This window comes from Hemitrygon akajei, chromosome 1 (genome assembly GCF_048418815.1).
Source record: "Hemitrygon akajei chromosome 1, sHemAka1.3, whole genome shotgun sequence".
In the NCBI taxonomy this organism is placed as follows: domain Eukaryota; kingdom Metazoa; phylum Chordata; class Chondrichthyes; order Myliobatiformes; family Dasyatidae; genus Hemitrygon; species Hemitrygon akajei.
This window is the reverse complement of record NC_133124.1, coordinates 108,513,273-108,533,854: the sequence shown is the minus strand read 5'-3', so window position 1 is coordinate 108,533,854 and position 20,582 is coordinate 108,513,273. Positions and strand designations below refer to the sequence as shown.

The 20,582-nt window shown below is 38.7% G+C and overlaps 1 protein-coding gene across 1 annotated transcript in view; it reads left to right on the top strand.

Moving 5' to 3' along the window:
- Nucleotides 1–20,582, top strand: part of dhx30 (DEAH (Asp-Glu-Ala-His) box helicase 30) — a 78,120-nt gene that overhangs the window by 25,479 nt on the left and 32,059 nt on the right. Inside the window, exons 5-10 of the mRNA XM_073049505.1 lie at nucleotides 1,512–1,632; nucleotides 8,568–8,717; nucleotides 10,329–10,481; nucleotides 12,403–13,230; nucleotides 16,192–16,267; nucleotides 20,361–20,465. Of these exons, the coding sequence (XP_072905606.1) occupies nucleotides 1,512–1,632; nucleotides 8,568–8,717; nucleotides 10,329–10,481; nucleotides 12,403–13,230; nucleotides 16,192–16,267; nucleotides 20,361–20,465 (1,433 nt within the window). The remainder of the gene's footprint in view (nucleotides 1–1,511; nucleotides 1,633–8,567; nucleotides 8,718–10,328; nucleotides 10,482–12,402; nucleotides 13,231–16,191; nucleotides 16,268–20,360; nucleotides 20,466–20,582) is intronic.

The following is a 20,582-nucleotide window of genomic DNA, read 5'->3' as shown; positions in this document are numbered from 1 at the left end:
GTGCGTGATGAACTACTGTGTGCTTGTTCATGCAGAAACGTGGCTCCAGGACTATACCCCATGCACCATCAATCTTTAGGCCATGATACTCGGACTTGGGCTATATTATTTATTTATTGTGACTGTATGTTTTACTGCTATTGTAATGATATGTGCCTTGTGCTGTGTGGGACTGTGTTTTGCACCTTGGCTCCGGAGGAATGCTGTTTTGTTTGGCTGTATTCACGTGTATGTTGAATGACATTGAAATTTGCGCTTGCATACATCTATCAAGTAACCTCTCTTTCTCCTTTGCTCCAAAGAGAAAAGCCCTAGCTTGCTCAACCTACCTTTAATAGATATGCAGTCTAATCCAGTCAGCATTCTGTAAATCTCCTGTGCCCCCTCTCTAAAGCTTCAGTGTCCTTCCTGTAATGAAGACACCAGAGCCAAAATCAATATTCTAAGTGTGGTTTAATCAGGGTTTTATAGAGCTGCAACATTGCCGCTTGGCTCTTGAACTCAGTCCCCTGACTAATGAAGGGCAACGTAGTAACCTTCTTAACAACCCTATCAATTGCGCATGTGTACTCCACATTGCTAAGAATCCTGCAATTAATTGTATATTCTGCCTTCAACTTCAACCAACAAATTTATGGATGACACCAAGATTGGGGGTGTAGTGGACAGCGAGGAAGTCTATTAGGTCTGGACCAGCTGGAAAAATGGCAGATGGAGTTTAATGCAGACAAGTGTGAGGTGTTGCACTTCAGTAGGGCTGCCAGGGTAGGTCTGACACAGGACACTGAGGCATGCTGTAGAACAAAGGCATCTGGGAATTCAGGTCCATAATTCGTTGAAAGTGGAGTCACAGGTAGGTAGAGTCGTAAAGAAAACTTGGCACATTGGGGTACAGGAGCCAGGATGTTATATTGAAGTTAATGATGACTAATTTGGAGTATTGTGTGCAGTTTTGGTCACCTTCCTACAGGAAAGATGTAAATATGGTTGAAAGAGTGCAGAGAAAATTTACAAGAATGTTGCCTGGACTGGAGAAGTTGAGTTCTAAGGAAAGATTGAATAGGTTAGGACTTAATTCCTTGGAACATAGAGATTGAGAGGAGATTTGATAGATGCACAAAATCATGAGGGGAGTTTACTGGGTAAATGCAAACAGGCTTTTTCCACTGAGGTTGGGCGGGTCTACAACTTGAGGTCATGGGTTAAGGATGAAAGGTGAAAAATTCAAGGGGAACATAAGGGGAAACTTATTCAGTCAGAGTCATGAGAGTGAGGAACAAGCTCCTGTAGCAATATGATTATGTCATCAGACCTGCTGCCATGATTTCAAAAAGTAAACACTTTGCCATCATTGTACAATCTTGCTCTAGAATACAATGAGTGTTTGAATGAATTGTGTACGTAAACTATTCAGCACTGTAGAAATGGCATGTGATCGTGTGCTTCTTCCCTAGTGCATGCCATTTATGTGGGTCAGGGTTGAAACTGATCTGTACTTCATATTTTGACAGAGCAGTACAGGGTACCATGACTGATCACTCCATTGCAATGAGAGCTCTCACCCAGTTCCCTGAGCCAAAGAACCTCTTGTCCAAGGTTATACAGATAGCAACTACGTCCTCGTCTGTCACGGTAAGTAAAATAGAAAATCATGGAGATAGTTCGAACCTTGTCTTGTTGAAAAAGAAGGTATAACGTATGTTAGTCTGTTCGTATCTCAAGGGGTTGTGCAAAACGGAAGAGATTAAAGATTTAAAGATTATTTTATCACATGTCTGTCAAAACAGTGAAATATCTCATTTGCTTCAATGGCCAACACAATCTGAATATGTACTGGGGTAGCCTGCAAGTGTCTCCATGCTTCTAGTGCCAATATCGTATGCCCAAAACTTATTATCCATAACCTATGCATCGTTAGAATGTGGGAGGGAACTCACATGGTCATGGGGAGAATGTATGAACTCCTTACAGTGAGAATTGAACCCCACTTGCTGATCACTAGCGATGTAATAGTGTTATGCTAACTGCAATGCTAGTGTGTTGCCCATATGTTGGATTTTAATGTTGTTAGTAATGGATCAGGATTTAATCAACAGAATACATTGTTGAGCAGAGTTCAATAAAGGTTAGATATCTGTAGAAGAGAATTAAGTGGTTGGGGTGTATCCTTAATGGAGAAATGCACAGATCTTCGACTGCCAGCTACCTGCTAATATTCCCCACCAAATTCTAGTTACACAGACACTCCTTATCTTCAAGAATACCAATGTGATCTGATTCTCCAGCTAAGTGTTCATATTGCTATCGATTTACGTCTTTCCTCTTCCCCTCATCCCACTGTTGCTCGGAAACTTGTCCTGGTTTTTGGAGCTCTTTTTGTGAAAAAATTCCTCTTCCCTCATTACTATTCCTGAAACACATTTATAAAGACTCAACTGTTTTGACTGTGGTTTCAGTCTTGCTACTTCCAATCCAACTGTTACAAAGTCCAGTTTTTTATTTTACAGAAATCCCTCTTCATTGTTCGAGCAATATTCTTCCTGTGTTGGTGCAAGTTATTGTGGTATTAAATTGCAACGATGGAGACAGTATTTAGGACTTAAAAATGGGCATTACCTCTTTTATATCAGGAGGAGAGGTCATTAACAATTGATAAGGATTGAATTCCCATGACGAACTTCACATAATACAGTTTAGTCTCCCATTTGGGGAATGGCCACTTTGCGGCGATAGTAACCAGCTCACCGGCCCACTTACCCAGAAGATATTATACCCTATATGAGGCGATATGTTGCTTTATATTTGGTTTCATTGCTGATATATAAAAGAATGAATTTGTATGATGCTCTCTTTATTTATTTTACTTTGTTGCCATTCCATTGAACCTTAACATACTGTTATTTAATCTATCTCAGTTCTTAGTTTTGAGATGAAAAACCAGAAAAAAGGAAAAATTACATTTAGTGTTAAACCATAAAGACAGTTCTATTCCTACTATAGTAGTGCTAGAAAGTTTGTGAATCCTGTAGGATTTTCTCTATTTCTGAATAAATATTACCTAAAATGTGATTAGATCTTCACTTGTCCTAAAACTAGATAAAGAGAACCCAGTTAAATAAATAGCACAAAAAAAATTATACTTGTTCATTTATTGTTGAGAAAATTGATCCAATATTACTTGTATTGGTTGGAAAAAAATGTGAACCTTTGCTTTCAGTAACTGGTGTGACCCCCCCCCCCCTTGTATAGCAATAACTTGACCCTAATATTTCCGGTAACTGTTGATCAGCCCTGCACATCAGCTTGGAGGAATTTGAGGCCATTCCTCCTTACAAAATTGCTTCAACTCTGTAATATTGCTGGGCTTCCTTGCATGAATTGTTTGCTTCAGGTCCTTCCATAACATTTCTATAGGATTAAGATCAGGACTTTGACCCAGCCACTCCAAAGCACGAATTTTCCACTTTTTTTAAATCATTCTGTAATTGCTTTACTTTTGTCTTTCGGATCAGTGTCTTTTTGCATTATTCAACTTCTCTTAAGCTTCAGGTGTCGGACTGCTACCCTGCCATTCTTCTGTAAAATGTCTTGATACAATTTTGAATTTATTGTTCCCTCAACAATTGCAAACTGTCCAGGCCCTGAGGCAGCAAAGCTGCCCCAAACCATGATGCTCCTTCCACCATGCTTCACAGTTGGGATGAGGTTTTGGTGTTGGTGTGCAGTGCCCATTTTCCTCCAAACATAGCAATGTATACTTCTGCCAAAAAGTTCAACTTCTGTCTCATCTGTCCACAGAACATTGTAAAACATCCAGGTGGTCTTTCGCAAACCTGAAATGTGCAGCGATTGAGTTTTTTTGGAGAGCAGTGGTTTCCTCCATGCTGTCCTTTCACGAACACCATTCTTGTTCAGTGTTTTTATTATAGTGGGCACATGAACAGAGACCTTAGCAAGTTCAAGAGATATCTGCAGGTCTTTTGTTGTTACCCTTGGCTTCTTTTTCAACTCCTTCAGCATTGCACATTGTGCTCTTGGTGTGATCTTTGCAAGATGCCCACTTCTAGGGAGAGTAGCAACAGTACAGAGATTCCTCCATTTGTAGACAATTTCTCTTACTGTGGACTGATGAAACCTCCGGTCTTTAGAAATGCTTTTGTAACCTTTTCCAGCTTCATGTACCTGTACAATTTTTCTTCTAAGATTGTTTGAGGCATGGTGCTCGTAAACAAATCTTTCTTGAGAAGAGCAGCTCTGTCGGTAGCCTGCCTTTGTGTGTCTTTTTTTTTAAAACAGGGTAGGGCACCTTTTCAGCGCACACCTTCGATCTCATCTCATTGATTGGAACACCTAACTCCAAATAGCTTTTGTAGAAGGCATTACCCCAGAGGTTCACATACTTTTTTCAACAAGTACATGTAATATTGGATCATTTTTCTTAATAAATAAATGAACAAGTATAATGTTTTTGTGTTGTTTCCTAATGTTGATAGTCAGTGTGATAGATGTAAAACCCAGACACATGTTTTGGTCGTGTTCCGTATTAAAACATTTTTGGAAATCTATTTTCTCTACAATTTCTAAAGTTTTAAAAATTAATTTACAACCTAATAAATTGACAGTTTTGTTTGCTATGATCCCTCAATATATTCATGGTATTTCTCCATCAGACCAACATGCAATTGCATTTGTTACATTACTGGCCAGAAGGGCTATTTTGTTGAAATGAAAAGATGTTTCTGCTCCTCCTTTGATACAATGGTTTTCTCAGGTGATGCTGTGTCTTAGTTTGGAGAAAATCAGAAGTCGAACTTTTGATTCTCGATTTGATTTTGAGAAAAGGTGGGGTTCATTTACTATCATCTGATTTGAGTTAATTAATATGGTTTCCTTCCGATTTTTGTTTAAATGAATTTGAGTTGGCAGATTGATGGGGTGTTTTTTTTTCTCGTTTTTTTTAGTTAGTAGGGGTTCTTTTTTTCTTTCTATCAAAAAATACTCTTAATACTTTATTTTTACTTATTATTATTGATATATGCTTAGCTTTGTTAATCAGTTATTTGCTAATTTAATTTTTCATTGTACCTAATGATATATTGACTTGATTACCTTAATGTATTTTTTTGTTGATCTCAATAATAATCAATAAAAAAGATTTTAAAAATGTTATTTAATTGGGTTCTCTTGATCTAGTTTTATCACTTGCTTAAAGATCTGATCACATTTTGGGTCATATTTACACAGAACTAGAGAAAATTTTACAGGATTCACAAACTTTCTAGTACTATGTATGTTCTTTAACCACTTTTTACTCAACTGTCAGACATGCTGCAAAAACTGATCTTGTCTGCATAGACTTCTATCATTTATAAATATCATGCATTTAATCTTTCCATAATGATTTACTTTTGTATAGTGCGTTCATCATATCATAGTTTCTCAATGTATTTTTAAGAGAATTATAAAATAAAATTCAACAGTGAAGCCCTTTTTTCCATTTGTGATGTTGCCAGAGTAAGCAGATATTTGAGTCAGAGACAAATAGCACAGAAGCATACCCTTGAGCCAATCGTGTCTATGCCTTTCCCCAATTTAAACTAATTCTACATTGATCTCATTTGTTTTATTCTCCTCATATTCCCATTAACTCCCAGCTTCTATCACTCACCTCTGCATTAGAGGCAATTTATGACTTGCCAACTACACTTGGAATATGTGACAAAACTATGGCTTTACGAGATAATCCACATAGAATGTGACCAAATTTTGGCAGCTGCTCATGGAATAAATAATCGATTCACTCTAATCCTTGGTTTTTTCCTGTAGTTTGGAAAATTATTTTCCCATGTGTGTTTATCCAGTTTCCTTTCAAAAGCTTGCTTGTTCTTGTTTTCAGTGCCCTTGATGGCGACGTGTATTAAATCATAATGACATCATGTTTATTCTAATAAAATGGGTCTCACACCCTCTGATTTATGCTCTTTGTTTTAATTGTGTATCCCCCCCAGTCCTAGAATATTCCACTGTTTTCTATCAGAGTGTGAAATAGAAGAAGAGAGAAAGGGGAGAGAAATGTTTTTTTTTATAGGAAGGAGAAATTGATGCCCATGCCATCAGGTTAGAGCCTACCTAGAGGTGTTGTTCCTCCACCCTGAAAATGGCTTCATTGTGGCAGAAGAGGAGGCCATGCTCTGACATGTCCAAACTGAAAGGTTGGCCACCAGGAAGTACCGCTTTTGGCGGATGGAACAGAGGTGCTCGACAAAGCGGTCCCCCAATTCATGTGAAGTCTCTCACCAGTGTAGAGAAGGCTGCTTTGGGAGCTCCAGCTATAATAGACAGTTTCGCAGGTGAGGTGTTTCCTCACAAAGGAGGGCTGTTTGGGGCCCAGAATGGAGCTGAGAGAGGGCGTAAATGTGCAGGTGTAGCAATTGTCTTGCTTGTAGGGAGATGTACGAGGAGAAGGATTAGTGGGAAGGGATGAAAAGAGAAGAAAATCACAGAGGAAGCAATCCCTGGGGAAAGGTGAGAGTAGGGGTGGAGTAAAGATGTGATCAGTGTCATTGAAGATGGTGGAAGTTGCAGAGAATGATGTGTTGGATGCAGCGGCTCATGGGGTGGTAGGTGAGGGCAAGAGGAACACTCTGCCTGTTAAAGTGGCAGGAAGAAGAGGTGAACGAGGATGGCAGGCAAATGTGGGTGAGGGCAACATCAATGGTGGAGGAAGGGAAACTCCACTCTTTGGAGGAGGCCATCTCTGATGTCCTGGAAAGGAAATCCTATCCTGGGAACTGATGCAATGAAGACGAAGGAACTGAGAAAAGAAAATAGTTAGAGTTACAAGAAACATTACAGCATAAATGCAAACTACTGTTTAATTGCCAGCCCTTGCGGCCACGCGTGTTATTTAATAATGAATTAATCCTAAGGAACTGATAAAAGGGAAGAACATTTTTCACAGGAGACAGGGTGGGTAAAGGTATAATCAAAATAGCCATGGGAATTGGTAGGTTTATAAAAGATGTTGGTAGACAGTTTTTCTCCAGAAATGGAGACAGAGAAATTGAGAAAGGAGAGAGAGGTGTCAGAAATGGACCAAGTGACGTTAAGGGGAGGTTGGAAGTTGGAGGCAAAGTTGATGAAATTGACAATCTCAGCATGGGTGTGTGAAGCAGCACCAATGCAGTTATATTTGTTCAAATATCTTTGTTCCTGTATGTATTTAGAACATTACTGCTGGCACAGTGAAGCTCTGATAATCAGGCAGCTGTGGGACTGGCAAAATTTCCAGAGTATTGGATTTTGCAGCTTTTAATACCTCAACTCACTTTTAATCTGCTTTTTGTTTCATGTTATACAGTAGTATAACTAGTTTTCCAGTAAACCCTGTGAGTTTGTAAAGGACACTGGAAATGGGACCCCAGTGAGTTAAAAGGGAGGCTGGGAAATGGGGCCCTTTGATTTGAACAAAATGTGAAAAGCAACACTGAGTTTAAAGGGAGTGTGGGGAGTAGGGTCATACTGATTTTAAACAGAGGTCATGGTGAGTTTAAAGAGAGCTTGGGAAATGGGGCCCTGGGAAATTTACAGGGAGCATGGGAAACAGATACTGAAACACTGGGATTTCAGAATAATCAGATTATTAGTATTTTTCCATTGTTCCTTCTGCCAAAACATTTCACTTCCCATTTCTTTAATAAATTCAATCTACCACTCATTTGCTCATTCTGCCGGCCTACCTACATCCTCATGTAGCCTACTGCTTCCATTATTGTTTGCACATTTTGTTCACCATTGTCTGTGCTCTCACACACATGCCATGCACTCTGAGATATTGAAATAGGATCCAAATCATTTGTTTTATTATTTTTTCTTGTAGATTTAGCCTTCTTTACACTTGTATGTTTTTATAATCATGCGTTGTAAGCTTTCAGTAACTTGTAGTATATTTTGTTCTGTATTTCTTTAGCTTTTTTTTGTCTGAAAAGCTGAAGTGCTGCCCAGTCAGTACCTTCCTCATCGAACTGGTTTAGATCAGTTTACGTTATAAAGAAAGAGCATGTGATCAACTCTTTACTACTTTTTACTTGCTTCGGTTACTGACAGCTGACTGTCTGACCTGTATTATGATGAATATCTAATAAAAAGCTGTAACCATAGGATCTGTAGTTCATTCTGGACTTCCGAAGAATCTTCTGAACAACAACATCTCTAGATCTAACAGAAGTGGTCTTTGTCTTTCTTACTAATTCTCCATCTTATTTATTTCTCCAGTCTAATTTTATATTATTTCCTACTCAAGTGCTATCTACACCTTCTTTTCCTTTTTGTATCTGATCCAACTTTTCCACTGCTACATGATTTGAGTTTAAATCAGTCATACTACAACACCTTTCCATGTGACGTATATCATACATACACATGTACACACAAGAAGGGAAGAAATAGGAGAGGAATGTGAGCTTCCATCATTGTATGTTTTTGTGTTTGCTTGGCCATATGGTATCATTGCTAATCTGATCCAGTAAATAAGACCAATGTTGATTAACATAAATGTATTCCCTCAGGATTATCTGAAATATTCCACAGAGGGTAGTTCACCGAAGGTCTGTCGACTTGAGGTGCAGTGGCCAAGCCCAATGACTTTCGTCGCAAGTGGTCGGCGGAAAGCAGAGGCGGAAAGAAGAGCAGCAGCTATAGCCTGTAAGAAGCTGAAGGTGATTGCAACTTGCTGAGCAGAGTCTTGTGCTTCATGATATTAGAAATGTCTTCTTTGTGGCATGCCAGCTGAATTTCAAATTCGCCAACTCACCCTGTTGAAAAGTTGACGTAGACAAAAATATAAAATCTAGAATCTGGCGCAAAAATTGAACTGCTGGATGAACTGGATGTCAGGCAGCATCTGTAGAGGGAAATGGAGAGCCAGTGTTTCAGATTGAATCCTTTCTCTAAATTGTACCTGAATTGTTGTCTTTCCTTGGAACACAGAAATCAAGTTCTGACAAATGTCTTTAGCCTGTAGTATAAACTCTGTTTCTCTTTCCACAGATACTGCCTGACCCACTGAGGTTTCCAGCAATTTTTATTTTAATTTTGGACTTACAGTATTTGTGGGTTTTTTTCATTCTTATCAACAAACCTTTGATGATACTTGAATGTGCAAATACAGTACCGTATGTAGTCCAGGACAACATAGAGTTAGAAAGGACGCAGTGAGCTGAGTAACACTTGTGAAAGAGAAACCATTTGTTTCAGATCCAAGTTCTTTCATCAGAACTGTTAAAGAGGGAAGATAAATTTTAAATTATAGAGAGGGTATGAGACAAAGGAATGTCACAACATAGAGTGAATATTCCTTTTTTCCCCATCCATCCCTCCCAGCCCCCTCTGCAAGTTCAAATTGACTTGTTTTCTCTCTTTCTCAATTCATCTGATCCTGTTAATTCTGTTTTTTTTCACAGGTTCTGTTAGGCTCTATTGAGTGTTTCTAGCATTTTCTGCTGTTCTGATTTTCCGTCTGGAGCAAGTCTTATCTGCAAATTTGGCGCTATCAGTTAGCTATCATTTAAGAATGGTATGAATGTAAATGCACCATTACAATACTGGTTACTATGGGTGAGAATGGCTCGAGATCATCATATCAGAGCATTTAAGGGAGGGCCAAGCTGGAAAGAACTTGCTGCTTTGCAGAAGAGGGAGTAAATAATCCATACTGCATAAATACCCCTCTCCACTCTGCCATCAAACAGACGTAACCATTTACAGAGTGTATTAGCTGTACTTTGAAATATTCCATGGATTCGATTGCATAAATCTCTCTGCTCTCCATTAAACACACTCAGGGATTTTGCAGCATTGGTTAGAAACAGGCTGCCAATCTCTCTGTTGTGATATCAAACACTTCGAGCAAAAGTACAGTGTGCATCAGTTGCAGACCAGGGCTCCAGCCATCCACTTTAGTCTCCTACTGCAACAGGAACAGGTTAGATTTTTTATCAGCCCAGGAGTCCGGTGGCTTCTGTAAGTGAGGTTGATTGAACAGGAAGTGGATTTTGGATTTGTGAAATCTGTACAGCCATCAGGAATTGAAATAGACCTTTACTGAGTGAAGTGAAAGAAGAAATGTATTCCTTGAGTTTGAATTGGATTGAATTATAGATCCCAAAGATGGGAAAGAAGCTTTTAATTCACAGCTCTGTGGAGTACAGGACAGTTGTGAGTTTGTTATCCATTGATTTGTCTGTTATGCTGTTTTTTCACAAAATTAAACTTAAGAGAATGTTCTCGGGCCTTGGAGGTAAACTTGTGTATCTTTGTCTTCATGGCAGGATTTGGGCTTGCTTAACCAAAAAAACCAACCACTCACCCATGCCATGTACAATCTGGTGGCAATAAAAGAACTGAGTGAAAAGGAACGGAGACCAATCAGGCTAGAAATCCCCAAGGATCTCCAGCAGCGAATCCAGCAATATCTGAACCAAGTCAGTACATTCTTAGTCTTCTTTATATAAGCATCTGATAAACTAGCCTGACATTAAAAATGTTTTCCAGCAAACTATTTCTGTCATATTTTTAAACTGTAGCAGTCAACGTTTTCACACTGTGGAAATTCAAAAAAGCTTGCTGCATTTGAAGGTTGCAGGAACACTTTAGTTAGACCTGTTAAAAATTTAGGAATGGTTTTGAAAGAATGACAATGAAGGAACTGTTTCTGCTGGCTAAAGAATTGATGATGACAGGATTTAAGCTAACTGGCAAAATTCAGAAGCCAGGAGAAATATATTTTGCTTGGAGTGTATGCTGTACTGTTAGACAAGGATGGTGGAAGCAGAACCCCTTGTTAAATACCTATGACCACTGGATAAAGAATTCAAGGCTGTAGCTGGGTAAGAGGATTATTAGACTGCTTTTTCAAATAAACTGCACAGATGTTGTGGATGAATTGTAATGATGTGAGGTACTTGCAGTTGTGCTTGTGTTATTAGAGAAAAGGGTGTCCTTAAATATTGTGAAAAATAGTATTTGCTAATTTTTATTTGATATGTAGAGCAATGGTTACTCAGCAATTCAATGTACCTCTAACAGCTACACTCACTGCAGAACTGCAAATTTATCCCAGAATCCAAAAACATTAGTTTGGAATCCAGGAATTTTATAGGTTGATCAGACCTTAGTGGTATCATTTTTTGTCTCTTTCTCACAGCTAGTGTATGACAACTTGCATTCTTTTCAGCAACATATACTTACTTCATTATGACCCTTATCATCTTCAATTTCAGCAATTAAAATTCTTAGTTTTGATGTAGTTTTATCTTTATTGAATGTCAATCAAATCATTAGACTGATCAAAGGCCTTCTGCAGGCATTATTAACACTTGTCAGTTTTTTGTTAAGGCATTTGTGAGGGAGTCGGTGCCGAGAAAGCTTTATATCCTATGTGAAAGGTCAGTTCGGAAATACACCTTCACAAATTAATGACCCTGGTAGGATTCTTAGCAACTACGTCAAGCCTTATACAAGCAAAGGAACCTTGTCCAAAGCTGAATCCACCAAAAGTTATTTAATGACTCCTTGGCAAAATGTTTAATTCCCATTGTTTACAAAGAAACACTGATTTAAAAAAAAATACTTTTCCAAATAAAACAGAACTGACAATAGCATTTTCAACCATCCAAGTCCATTCAACAGGCATAAAGCTAAAAATTGATAATAATAGAATGTGAAGAATTCAAGACAATTTTGAATAAGCTTTTCCCTTTTAGTCTTAAAGTTAGAAACACCATGTAAGGTACAATTGGTATTAATATCCAGATATCCCATCTCAGAATGATTCATAGTGTAGGTGATTGCAGTCATAAACTACTTTGTAGTTCCACATTATGTTTGTGTTTTTTTAGGGAGCTGTTCTATTGTGCAAAGAATTTATCAGAATGTTTATTAAAAATTCTTCAGGATTAGGAGATTATGGAAAATAATGCAACCTTGCCAATGTCACATCTTAACAAATGAATAACTTTGATATTGAGGGCTTTGAGGAATAGAAATTGAAATGGGATTAACAGGGCCTGTTTATTTAAAAAGAGCCACCACAAACTCAGTGGGCTCTACGTGTGCCTGTACTATATAATTCTGTTAATCTCTGCCTGAACCTGTATGTTAAGAATGACTAATTGAGAATGTAGGGAAAAAAATACATGAATTTATATTGAATTGTGTTGTGCTATTCAGACACACAAGATTCCACCTATTACTTTGAACCAAACGATGGCCTACTAAAGGGAATGAATACAAAATTCACTTTTAAAATGATTTAACTATACTTCTTTGTGACATCTTTGGTATGTGCTCATCAATCTCAGGAATACAGCTAACATTTTTCTTCTTCCCGTGTTCCTCCCTCAGTACACGGTGGAGACACCACCTGAATTCAGTGAGCCCAAACTTATCAACCCTGACCCAGAAACTGTGGATCCAACTTCAAAGTTTGGTTTGATTAGTGATGCCATCACAGGAAATGCCTACGTTCCGATGCTACCTGGAGAGATGGAACACATCAATCAGAGATTGCTCAGGCTGTGGCAGAGATCCCAGCTGGTGAAAGTTAAGCCACTTCCTGTTGACTCTCACAAGGAAGCAATCATCTCTGCCATTGAGGAAAATCGCATTGTGGTCATAGCTGGAGCAACCGGATGTGGAAAGACCACCAGGATCCCACAGTTCATATTGGAGAAATTCATAACTGATAACCGAGGAGCCCACTGTAACATTCTGATAACCCAGCCCCGGAGGATCAGTGCTGTGTCAGTGAGGCAAAGGGTAGCCTATGAAATGGGACCAGCCCTCAAGAAAAATGTGGGCTACCAGGTACGGTTAGAGAGCATGTTGCCTCCACGAGGAGGAGCATTGCTATTCTGTACTGTTGGCATTCTCTTGAAGAAGCTGCAAGGGAATCCCTCACTAGAAGGTATTAGTCACGTCATTGTGGATGAAGTCCATGAGCGTGATGTCAATACCGACTTCCTGCTCATCTTGCTGAAGAATGTGATGGATGCTAACCCCAAGCTGAAGATCATCCTTATGAGCGCCACCAGTGACACTGAGCGGATATCAGATTACTATGGGAACTGCCCTGTAGTGACTGTGCCAGGTTTCATGTACCCTGTGAAGGATTATTATCTAGAGGATATCCTACCAATGCTTGGACAAAAGGAAACAATTCAGCTCAGTCAAGTAAGTGGTTAAGTTTTTAAAAACTGCATTGACACAGCTTGGTTCCTTATTCCCTCAAACACGTTATTGTTAATGGAAGTGAAGTGACCTGTTTATTTGTAGAAGTGACAGAAATGATCAGTAGATGTGTTTTTTGGGGATTGTTGATTTAAAGAGAACAGCGGGCCAGAACATGAGAAAAAATGAGGATAGGAATTAAAATGATTGGCCACTGGGAAATCATGTTTTTTTTGCAAATATTGTGGTGGTGCTCAACAATGTGGTTCCCCAGTTTATGTTGTGTCTCACCAATATAGAGAGGACCAGATACGTTGGGTCTCAGCAATGTAGAGGAGGCCGCATCTGGAGCAGAATTTCCCGATGGCCAACAATTTTAATTCCTAACCCCATTCCCATTCTGACATGTTGGTCCTTGGCCTCCTGTTCTGCCATGATGGGTGGAGGAGCAATACCTCATATTCTGCCTAGTTCTGTCTAGGTAGCTACCAACCTGATGGCATGAGCATCAAATTTTCCTTCTAGTAATCCCCCCCCCCCCACTTTCCCTCTTCTTCTATTCCCCCCTCTGGCCTCTTACCTCTTCTCCTCGCCTGCCCATCAGCTCCCCCAGTGTCCCTCCTCTGTCCTTTTCTCCCAAGGTCCACTCTCCTCTCCTCTCCTATCGTTCCTTCTTTTTTGGCTCTTTGCCTTTTCCACTTTCCAGCTTTTTACCACGTCCCCTCTCCCCCACCTACCTGGCTTCATCTGTTGCCTTCCAGCTTGTCCTACTTCTTCACCCCCCACACCTAATTTTAGCATCTTCTTTTCCAGTGATGATGAAAGGTCATGTTCTGAAACGTCAGCTATTTATACATTTCCATAGATGCTGCCTGGCCTGCTGAGTTCATCCAGCATTGTGTGTATGTTTTAAGAGGTTCCATTGTTGTTCAGGCAAAACATTATAATGGAGGAGAAACTTTGATTATGGAATGATTGTTGATGCCAGAAGTGGTGGTTTGAGTACCTTTGAAACTGCTGATCTCCTGGGGTTTTCATATACAACAGGGTCTGGATTTTAAAGAGAATGGTGCGAAAAGCAAAGAACATCCAGTGAGCAGCAGTTCTGTGGGCAAAAACACCTCGTTAATGAGAGAGGTCAAAGGAGAATAGCCAGATTTCTTCAAGTCAATAGGACTGCATCAGTAACTCAAATAGCCCTGTGTTACAACAGTGGTGTGCAGAAGAACATTTCTGAACACACAACATATCGAACCTTGAAGTGGATGGGCTAGAGCAGTAGAAGACCATGGATATACTGTCAGTGGCCACTTTAAGTACAGGAGGTCCCTAATAAAGTGGCCACTGAGTGTATAAAGGTGTTTCATTCCAAGAAGAGGAAATTTATTTTAATCCAGTGATGAGATGGCTTTTGACTAAATCATGTTGGCACTTGGAACTTGATAAAGCCATGATATTTTAATATAGTGAGGACATTGTCGCTGCAATGACAAACAAAGAATTGTGAATAAATCTGAAATATAAATCTAGTATCAATAATAGCATGAGGTTATCAAATTGTCAATAAACCTGACTTGTATTTCAGGGATACAAATGATCTGTCTTTGTACAGCTAATGTTTGTGTCCAGAGCCACAGCAATAATGTTGTGTGCTCTTTAATTTGCCTGTAAAGCCCTGGTGGTCACTCAAACCACTACAGAAAAGTTCAGTAAAAATAAATCAAGTGGGTAACTAACTGGTACTGGATTTAGACACAAAAAGGTATACTTAGTGAGAATCTTCCCTAATTAACATTTGAATATAAAGAGACCGCCTCACAGATCAATCATATGCTAGCCCCTGATAAAGAGATATTCACAGAGTATACCTCCTAGCTAGAATCTCTGGGTATAGTCTTTCCAGTCAGCAGGGCAACCTAATAGGGGTAACAGAGTTGTATGTCATGAATCAGTGACTCAGGGAATCTGCAAAATGACTGGATTCAATGCATTGTTAAGGCATCATGCCAGAAGTGGGTAAGGAATTGTCCAATGGTTACCATGTACTGACCTTCCTCAGTTGATGTATTAATACTTGTGTTGAAGTTTGTTTGAAAATAATGCTGAGAGTAGCAAGGGCACAGAATGTTGAGGGATGCTGGCCTTGTAATATCTCTAATGAGTTAGCTGAGTCCAAAGTACATAGCTGCTAGAGATGGTAAAAGAATCAACGAGGGGGATATCAAATCGAACTTTTTTTCACATGTCTCTGGGCTGAAGGTGCATCTGCTATGAGAGTATTTAGTGGAAGTATGTGACTATCACATAGCCTTTATGCAATTGAAGTTATTTTTTCACTCAAGGTATTGTCACGTTTTGTAGGACACTCAACTTGCCAAATGGCATAATTTCAGAATGGGTGATTCAAAACTGGTAACCCTGAGGCTTCATGGGTTATTAGGTTCAGTAGAATTTAATTCCGGCATCGTATATAACTTTGCAGCTTGAATGTAAACATCTTACTGTGGTCACTGTGTATCATGCCATGGTACTTGTTCTTCTCTTTGGCACTATCAGTTGTTCAGTTCTTACGTTCACAATATTTTCTTGTTGTTGAGGAATTATTTGCAGAATTAAAAGGGCTGAAACCTGACTGATTTGTGAGAATAATGTTGGAGGATAACTAATTGACAAAGGACTGCTTGTTGCATGAGAAAACTGCTTTGTGTAACAATTTATCAAGGATGCCTGGCAACAAACAGAGTACTATGTGATAACGAATGTTTAACAAGCAGCCCCAGACAGTACTCGGCGCTCACTTGAGACTGCAGATTTTCCCAGGCTCTATCATGCCTTGGTACTTGTTCTTCTCTTTGGCTCTATGAGTTGCTCAGTTCTTACGATTACAGTATTTTCTTCTTGTCACATTTGTGTCATGCTCATTTTCATAGCTAATTCACCTCTTTGTTTGATAATACTTAACAGTATGAGGAAGATCCTGTTCCTGATCTTGACTTGGTCACTGGCACAATTCTGCATATTGACAAGCACGGTGAACCTGGTAAGAAATATCTGTTGATTATCTTGCTTTTGATTCTGAATGTATAGATGAAGGCCACTTTATCTTTTTTTCTCTCACTCTCTCTGATTTGATTGCTGGCTTGGCCAAAGTAATGGTACGTTTAATTCAGCCTCTTGTGCACTAATGAGATGTGATGAATTAGAAACATAGAAAACCTACAGCACACTACAGGCCCTTCGGCCCATAATGCTGTGCCAAACGCGTACTTCAGAAATTACCTAGGCTTACCCATAGCCCTCTATTTTTCTAAGCTCCATGTACCTATCCAGGAGTCTTTTAAAAGACCCTATCATATCTGCCTCCACCACCATCGCTGGAAGCCTATTCCATGTACTCACCACTCTCTGTGTTTTTAAAAAAAAAAACACTTGCCCCTGACATGTCCTGTATACCTACTTCCAAGCACCTTAAAACTGTGCCCTCTCGTGTTAGCCATTTCAGCCCTGGGAAAAAGCCTCTGGCTATCCATATGATCAAAGCCTCTCATCATCTTATACATCTCTATCAGGTCACCTATCATCCTCTGTTGTTCCAAGGAGAAAAGGCCGAGTTCACTCAACCTATTCTCATAAGGCATGCTCCCCAATCCAGGCAACATCCTTGTAAGTCTCCTCTGCACCCATTTTTGTAATTTTTTATTGAAGTTCATCATCAAACAAACATTTCTATAAGATGTATTTCAGATATTGTACATATATACCATATAGTCATATTTGCCACAAATCTCCACATAATATTTATCTGAGGTATACACTTACAGAGAAGAGAGGAAAGAACAAGCGAAAGGAGAAAACTATGTACAAGTAGGGAGTGATCTTTTTTTTTACAACATATTCAAAATCAGGCCTAAGAGATGTTATGTAGTTAAGCCATTTTTCCCAGTATGAATCAAATTGTTCTAACTTAGGATTAACAGATGCTGTTATCTTGTCCATTTTGTAAATGTCCATTGTAATTTTCATCCATGTATTTAAAGTTGGGCTCTTCTGTGATAACCATTTCCTAGTAAGAGTCTTTTTACCAGCCACCAACAGTATATTCATTAAATATTTATCTCTTTTCAACCATTCTTGAGGTATATATCCAAAATATATGGTCTTACCTTCTAAGGGTATTTCACATTTAAAAAGTCTTGTAGGGCATTATGTATCCCACTCCAATAGTCTTTGATAACGGGGCAATTCCAGAAAATATGATAATGGTTTGCATTTTGATTTCCACAATTTCTCCAGCAAACAGGGAGGTTAACTATCATAATGGGATTTCTGAGAGGGTGTAATAAAATATCTTAACTTCCCCCATTTCTGTGAACTGGTACACTTCCATTGCTACCTCCATATTGTTGTCCATTCTTCCTCAGATATAATTATCCCTCCTTCCTTCCCCCATTTTGTCTTAATGTATGAAGCCGAATGTGTTTTAAGATTTGACAAACCCTTATACACGCTTAAAATGATTCTACTACCATTATCTGAATCATATGTTTTCCTAAATAGCTCTATCAAGCATGTACTTGCCTTAGTTACATTTTTAACCCTCCTATTAACATATTGTCGCATCTGCAAATACCGATAAAAGTCTTGATTTTCTATTGTTTCCCTTTAAGCATTTTAAAACTGAACAGTGTTCCTTCTTTTATTATATTGCAAAGAACTGTTATTACTTTAGTTGTCCAGTCCTTAAATCTAGCATCCAATTTATTTGGCGTAAAATCTGAGTCATATGCACACCATTTAAGAATTGCAATATCTCTCTCTAGTTTATATTCTTTTATAGTTTTCCATATTTTAAGAGTCCATTTCACCCATGGGTTATCAATAGTATTTATATAACTTTGTAAGTTGTTATCAGCCAAAATTGCCTGTATGGGGATGGGAAGTATCCTCTCAATGTTTTTCCATTGAGGGTCATATGATGGGTTGCACCAACATATCACAGCTCTCAACTGTGCTGCGAAATAATAATCTCTAAGAGAAGGTAGGCCCCATTCCCCCCCCCCCCTTCCCTTGGCTAATTGCAAAGTTTTGAGACGAACTCTAGGCCTTTTACCTTGCCATATATATCTTGATAACATTTTGTTCCATTCATTGAATTGATTTTGGTTAATTTCTATTAGTAGGGTCTGAAATAGATATAATAGTCTGGGCAATATATTCATTTTAATGGATTCAATCCTTGAACTGAGACTAAAAAAAGAATTAGGTTTCATCTTGTTATATCTTCCTTAATTATTTTTTGTCTATATATAGCCTGATAATTGCATTCTGATAATTTTGCCCAATCTTTTGGCATAATGATGCCCAAATATTTGAAAGACTCTGTTTGCCATGCCCAGGGATATCTACTTTCAATTTCTCTTGGTGGGCTCTAGTTATATGAGAGTAATTGGGTTTTATCTATGTTGATCTTGTTTCCTGATAATTGACTATATTGTTCAAATGATTGCATCAATTTAAGTAAGGAGTATGTTGGTTGCCCTAGATAGATCAAAATGTCATCCGCGTAATAGGCCAGTTTATGCTCTGTCCCTTTAATAGTAATTCCCCTGATATCTTCATTTTGTCTGATGTATTGAGCTAATGGTTCCAGATATAATGCGATGAGTAGCGGTGATCATGCACAACCCTGTCTCGTGCCCCTTTCTGGGGTAAAACTATTTGATAAATATCCATTGATTTTAATCCTAGCAGTATGGTTGTCATATAGTGCCTGTATAATTTTAATAATTGTGTCTTGGAAACCAAATCTATGTAAAACTCTATAAAGAAAACTCCAATTAACTGAATCAAATGCCTTTTCAGCATCCACACTTATCACTATTGCTTCAATTTTATTTTGTATATGATCCATAATGTGAAGTGCCCTTCATATATTGTCTTGTGTTTGGCGTTGTTGTATAAAACCTGTCTGATCGTTATGTATCAGTGTGGGTAGAAACTATTCTAATTGTTTGGCCATGATGGAGGTAAATAATCTATAATCTACATTAAGAGCAGTTATTGGTCTAAATGACCCACATTCCATTTTACTCTTGCCTTCTTTCGGTTTAGCTGAGATTATCGCCTCCTCCTCTGCACTCTTTCTATAATTACCACATCCTTCCTGTAGTGAGGTGACCAGAGCTGACCACAGTACTCCAAGTGGGGTCTGACCGTGGTCCTATATAGCTGTAACAGTTAATCAAGAGATGATAGGTATCTGGAGAGAGCAGTGTTAGATTGAACTACAATCATCCTGGTGTAAGATCAAGTTCCTGATAAATGGAGAATGCTCAAAATAATTTAGCACCAATGATTTCCAAACCTTTCCACTGCTAGATTTTTCCAGAACTTATTCCTCATTCTATTGTGGCCTAATTGCTTTCTATCATTATCAATTCCATTTGCAGTACACCATGGAATGACCAGAAAAATGAAGTGAAATGATGACACATCCTTCCTTTTTTCTGTCTCCCCCTCCCTCTCTTTGTCTCTCTCCCTCTCCCTCTCTCGTTAACAACTTGTAGCTGAATCAGAAATGAGCAGTTGGCTGAATGGTCTTTTTAGTCTAATTGTAAAAAGTAAAATTGCATCAAATTTGCAATGACTTTTCCAGTTAATCAGTGGAATCGTCACCCACCCCACCCCATCCCACTGTCATCTTGTTTGTCAGAATTACCCACTCCAATTTCTATAAATTCCTTATACAGAACCATTTTGAAGTTTGGTATGAGGTTCTATGTAGTCCTGTCTGCATTGACACTTAGAATATATTTGACAAGTGTGTGAACTATTCATACCAAGCTTACATACACTGCAAAGGGGCTCTATCATGCAATATTACACATTGGGCTGCATCCTGAGAAAGATTTATGCTACAAATTACTGTTAATTGGGGAGTGAGAGAAATTTATTTAATATCAAGAGTATTGTGCTCATGCTGTCAAAGAAACACCACTTGAGTATAGGACCGAAATGGCTTTTATCCTTGATGGAGAGGAGGCAATTAAATTGATCAAAGAGGAGAAGATAGAGTATTGATGGAAACAAGACTTTAAATCAGCTTTTAACTAACTTGTGTGTTTTTATTTTAGGGGGAATTTTGTGTTTCTTGCCAGGCTGGCAGGAGATCAGAGGGGTCCAACAGCGACTTGAAGAACATCTTTCCACCAGAAAAGAAAACTGCATCATTTTACCTGGTGAGTGTTTTCACAGACTAAGAATGTATCTGGAAGGCATGTGAATGTCCCATGGTTTACTTCAATTAATTAGTTAACATGTTATTTTTGGATTTGGTTAATCCCCATGATATGAAC